We start from the raw sequence: 5,850 nt of genomic DNA, 5'->3' as shown, positions 1-5,850 counted from the left end.
TCCTGCTAGTTGGCTAGTAGTTGAACCGAGAACTTGACTTGTTTCGAAACATGAATCGAACATAAAAATCGTATCATCATGTGAACCTGAACACGACACGAATATTCAAAGCTTAACACTGATACAATTTATTTAACTTGAAAATTTTGTTTTTATTTTATTCTTGAAATATTAATACTAAATTTACAAATTCACAATAAACATATAAATACAAAATCAAGTTAACAACTAAGTTGACTTTCACACTTCTTAGATATAAATTGGACTAAATTTTATAAAAGTGAACTTTTATATTATTGAATTGGACGCGCTAACAAAAATCATTCTTCATTGTTTGGCGGGCTGAGCAAGAAAACTTGACACGAATCCAGACATGTTATTAGAACACGATAATTTTAAAAAATGTGAACCTGATTGAACAAGACACAAGTATTCAAGGGCTAAAATAAATACTTGTGTAACTCAAACCTATAATTTTAATTTTATTTATCCAAACACTTTGATATTACAAATTTATAAGTATACCCAATCAATGTAAGTTATAATGTAAATCATATATATACTTTACTTACACACATAAACATGTTGACCCGAACATATTACATCGACCAAAACACTAGTCATTCTAACACGCAGCTTCTATCCATAATTGACTTTAATACATGTTCATACTAAACTTAAATATACCAACCTTTTGTTACATTTGTGTCGTGTCAAAAAATTTATATGTTTTACATCAAATGTATTCATGTTACATATATTTAAAAAATTTTATAAAAATAATAAAATAAAACATTTTATTACAATTTACCAAATTCATATAAACAAATGGTTTTGTATCTTCACTTCCAGTCCCCTACTCCCAACCTACTCTCTCTCTCTCACACACACACACACACCTGCAATTCCTTTTGCTTCCATGGCCATTTCTTCATCTGGGTATCTTTAAACTCTCATTTTAACACCAAAAACCCAAAAAAAATAATATCATAACCATCAATCACTCAACTTCTCATCATTTCAAACAAGTCTTCATCTTCCCCTGTTTCATAATATTATCATCTCTCTGTTACCAATTTTCAAACAAAATGCTGGATAACCCAGATATGTTCGAATCAACCGCTTGTTTCGATCCAAACTCTTCAACCCATCATCACCAATTGCTCATTAACCACCACCAAATCCCCAATTTCACCACCATTGAACCACCTGCAGACCACCACCAACAACACCTCATGAACATCGAAATTGACCACCAAATCAACTGGAATCAAATGGGTATCACTCAAACCCCACCAGATCTCCTCAACTTGTTCCAATTGCCCAAATGCTCATCATCACTCTGTTTTTCAAACCCGACCCAAATTCAGAATTCGGGTCAAGTACTGTACGAACCGGGGCTACCGCAGCCTCCGTTGTTTCGGGAACTGTTGAATACGCTTCCGAACGGGTTTAATTTGACGGGTTTGGGGGAAATGGATAATAATATGGAAAGAGGGGAACAGAGCAGGCTGTTTGATGCAGGGGATGGGGTGTTGAAGTTTGGTGCAGGGATTATTAATATTAATGGGAAAGAGATTAATAATAATATTAATAATAAAGATATGAAACATTTTGCTACTGAGAAACATAGGAGACAACAAATGGGGGGCAAGTTTGAAGCCTTGAAGCAATTGATTCCAAATCCCAGTAAGGTATGATAAATTTGATCATTTTGATCCGTTGACACGGGTATAAACAAGCCGAGTCGAGTCAGGTTGGGCTCTGGCTTGGTTTGTTTATACTAGCGAGCTGAAATGTTTAGTTCGAACTTGGCTTGCAAAAAACTCGAGCTAGCTTATGGAGCTTATAGAACCAACTCGTCTAATTTAATAAAATTTAAATTTAGAATTTTCACACATAATCTATATAAAAAAGTACTCAATATTTTTAGTACACTTGTATGCAAAATTTATAAGCAAACAGAATTTATAATTTATTTAAATATAAAACTTGTGTAATACTCTTGGCTTATAATTTTGTGTTGTACACTTGTACATCGTGTACTATGGTTGTAACCAACTGAGACGAGCCAACATGAGCTAGGTTAGGTTTAGGCTCAACTCATTCACGAATCAAGTAAAATGTTGAGCTTGAGCTTGAATTGTAAAACACTCGAGCCAGTTTATACTTTGAAAAAATAGTTTTATATTTATGCAGAGATTGAAATATATAAAACAAAAAATATAATATATATTAAAATTTGTGTTACACTTTTGGTTATATAATATTAAAATATTGGCTTTAAGCTAAACAAGCAACGAGCCAGTTTAATTTGTCTGAAAAGCGAGCCCACGACCCGAGCTTGCCTCGGCTCGGGCTCAACTTATTTACAAACTAACCAATTTTTGTGTGAAATTTCATAAAATTTTGGTGAATACGATGAGAATTAAACATTTTGATTCATGTAAAACTTTTTCCATGTTTGACTCACTTGCGGGTATGAAACCAGTGGTTTTAATGTTTTACACACCCTTAAAATCCTTAATATTTTAATAAATTTAATTATTTTAAACTTGTTTTCATTTCTAAATAACATGAACAAAAGGCTGACCGCGCATCAATCGTTGGAGATGGGATCGAATACATCAACGAACTCAAAAGAACTGTCGAGGAACTCAAGATTTTGGTAGACAGGAAGCGATGCAACCGAGGCAGGATGAAAAAACACAAAGCCGAAGACCACTCGACTCTAGACGTCGAGAGCATTTACACCCGAAGCAATGGCATTGGCGGTGGTGGTGATACTGGTCATGACCAACAAGGTTACAATGGAAACTCAACTTCCACCATGAGGAGCTCCTGGCTACAAAGGAAATCGAAAAACATCGAAATCGATGTTCGAATTATTGATGATGAAGTTACAATAAAACTGGTACAACAAAAGAGGACTAATTGTTTGTTACTAGTTTCAAAAGTGCTTGATGACCTTCAATTGGATTTGCATCATGTTGCTGGTGGTCTCATTGGTGACTTCTATAGTTACCTATTTAACACTAAGGTACAACTTTTTAAGCACAAGTTACAACCTACTTGTGTATGTAAAGGTTTATTTATGATTTGAATGACATGTGCAGATTTGTGAAGGGTCCTCTGTGTATGCAAGTGCTATAGCTAATAAGCTAATTGAGGTGGTGGACAAACAATATGCAAGTATCCCAGTCAGTTCTGGCTACTAGGTAGAGAAATAACATAAGGTACAGCTTTTGCTGCAGAAGGTACAACTTTGTTATGCATAATGTACTAGTGTTTTCTGCATAAAGTACAATCCATCCAAAAGTGAAGAGATGGAGACACTTTTTACATGGTGTTTCTACATTTGGGCATGCATCCTTACATGCTTATCTGCCTTTTTCTTTTTTGAGGTTGTTTTATTGTTTCATATATGTTTTGAAAATGTAAATGTTGAATGGTTCTGGACTTCTTGTTTAAAACTGATTTTGTATATCAATTTGTCTTGCTTTACAAAAAAGAAAAAGAATAAAAAATCAATTTGTTTTGAAATAAAAAAACATACATACTTTGCACTATTCCATCTCATTGATTTTCTCAAATGATATGTTTCATTTAGGGGGAGGGGTGGTGCATGTGATGAACTTTCTCATCACACGCCCCACCCAATCAAATGGTGTCACATCATCAATCCTAAATCCATCACATGTGATGGTTTTTTACTAGGGATGGTGGTGTGGTGTGTGGTGTGTGGTGGATGTGATGAAATAATCCACACAACGGCTCCATTCCTTGTTTTCACCCTATCACACGTGTGATGGCCATCACGCAAATCTCATCCCTCAAGTTTGACAAGGCAGTGGCGGCGGTGTTGATGCACCCATCACGCGTGATGAGTGCTCCATCACGCAGTGCCCCGGGTGCTCTTATGAAAGATGTCATTTAAATTCAAACTTTTATTTAACCACAAAAACCACTAAATTTTGATTTTTTTTACAATTAGTTAAAAATAAACGACTTGAATAAAAATTCATAAAACTTGATTGTATATAGTGATTATTCTTAAAAAAAATTATTTTTTAAGCTTGAACTATTCCATAGTTTTATAAAACCATTCAATTATAATAGAGAGACATGTAAGCGACCAACAAGTTGCGTTGCAATCTTTTTATTATTTTAAAAAGTTTAACTTAAAATAACATGTAAAAAAATTAGAAGTTTCATAATGCTTTGACCTCAATTATTAATTATATACATTTAAGGAAAATTTAAGTGGTTTTTCTGGTTAGGAAAAAAAGAAAAAAAAATTGTTAATGAGTGTAGTGGAAAAATATAGATATTTTTATACTTCTTATTTATCTCTTTACTTTTTGGTTGGTTTTTATTTCAAATGTAAATGTTTTTTAATAACATTTTTAGTATTGAAATATATGTATATAGTGACAATGTTTTTATTAACTTATTTTGCAGATATATGAGGGTTATATGGGCTAATGCTTGTTTGCTTAGATGCTAACATGTCTTGAAGCACTTAAGAGAAGACATCAAGATGAATTTTTCATAAAAATTGGGAAATAAAATTGACATTATTATAGGATCAATTTACTAAAACTGAAATAAAACAGCGATAGTTGGGGTATTTGGAATTATATTTGTGAATTTGTGATTGTGGGTTTGAAAATTGATGGTTTAAGTTGGCATCAGATGAATACGGTTGGTTTCTTTGCAATATGTTGCAGTAGAGGTGCAAAAAAAACTGTACTCGGACCCGGAAAAATACCCGGAACCAATTTTTTTTATACCCGGGTATTCTATACCCGAAACCGGAACCGACCCTACCCGTAGGGTATGGATAGGGTATGCATTTTGAGGTCAATACCCGTACCCGATTTATACCCTTAAATACCCGGACCCGGTCATACCTTATGCACATACCCGGTTATACCCGATACCAATTTTCTAATACCTGAAATAATACATGAGTTTTATAGTATATTTTTATGTTTACTTCACAATTTTTGTAAAGTTTTTGTAAAATGCATAATACTAAGTAAATAATTTGTAATTAAGTGGATTTATGGTTTTTGTAATATAGTTTAATTATTTTTATAAATTACAAAGCAAATTTAAATTTTAAACAATATAAAAAAGGTATTAAAAAAGTACAAATTTAAAACCGGGTATTAATACCCGGTCGTACCCGATTCCAATACCCGAACCCGATCATACCCTACCCGGGTACATAGGGTTGAGTTTTTCTCCTCAATACCCTACCCGATTTCTCTCAATACCCAATTTTCCGATACCCGATCATACCCGAAACCGGTTCCATACCCGAACCTGGGTATTAGAAAAATCCCCGATTTATGCACCTCTATGTTCTAGTGTTTGTTCTTGTACGTGTTCTTGTTTTTTAAAAGAATTTCAACAAAAAATATTACTAATTTACAAATCAAAAATGAATTTTGTTCTTTATTTTATTTATCATCTTTTATTTAAACGATATCACTTGCAACACTTATTATTTTTTTTAAAACAAATTTTCATTAAAAACCACAAAACCGACCTAACGAGATGCTGGCAGGGGCCAGAGAATGAGACAACGAGCCAAATTACAACATCAATCTTTTCTACCTAGACCAATCTATATCTAAACATTTAGATCTATTCTTGATCGACAAGAGTAGATCTTAAATCTATACTTCATCGTTAGTTGGGTCTAGTTTTTAAACTTCACATATAATTTTGTTGGTAATTTCCATCTTATTAGGCCCGTCACGTGTAGGTGACCGAGTTGAACCTATTGAGCCTATGAAATTCATTAACTACGTAATGGGTTTATGGGGTTACAATTGGGCT

General features: G+C 33.4%; 1 protein-coding gene across 2 annotated transcripts; it reads left to right on the top strand.

The window, feature by feature from the left end:
* The first annotated feature begins 814 nt into the window (after window positions 1-814).
* LOC143550369 (transcription factor bHLH91-like) lies at window positions 815-4,628 on the top strand. Of its 2 annotated transcripts, XM_077041029.1 has the most exons (4): window positions 815-1,694; window positions 2,588-3,040; window positions 3,117-3,236; window positions 4,462-4,628. In XM_077041029.1, exons 1-3 carry the CDS (start codon window positions 1,089-1,091, stop codon window positions 3,216-3,218), a joined length of 1,161 nt encoding a protein of 386 aa, XP_076897144.1. In that variant the 5' UTR covers window positions 815-1,088; the 3' UTR covers window positions 3,219-3,236; window positions 4,462-4,628. The 2 variants fall into 2 exon arrangements, with proteins under 2 accessions (XP_076897144.1, XP_076897142.1); XM_077041027.1 differs by lacking the exon at window positions 4,462-4,628 and having other exon boundaries at window positions 3,117-3,411.
* Window positions 4,629-5,850: the final 1,222 nt, after the last annotated feature.

The sequence above is a fragment of the Bidens hawaiensis genome, unplaced genomic scaffold (genome assembly GCF_021521415.1).
Source record: "Bidens hawaiensis isolate Kalapana, Puna unplaced genomic scaffold, B.hawaiensis_p1.1 tig00016034_1, whole genome shotgun sequence".
Classification (NCBI taxonomy): Eukaryota; Viridiplantae; Streptophyta; class Magnoliopsida; order Asterales; family Asteraceae; genus Bidens; species Bidens hawaiensis.
This window is presented reverse-complemented; position numbering and strand designations above follow the sequence as displayed.

Bases quoted from the DNA above. Each gene is read 5' to 3' on its own strand.
- LOC143550369 (XM_077041029.1), top strand. From the start codon at position 1,089: ATGCTGGATAACCCAGATATGTTCGAATCAACCGCTTGTTTCGATCCA. The intron at 1,695-2,587 runs GTATGATAAATT...CATGAACAAAAG, and splicing joins TGATTCCAAATCCCAGTAAG to GCTGACCGCGCATCAATCGT. The intron at 3,041-3,116 runs GTACAACTTTTT...TGACATGTGCAG, and splicing joins GTTACCTATTTAACACTAAG to ATTTGTGAAGGGTCCTCTGT.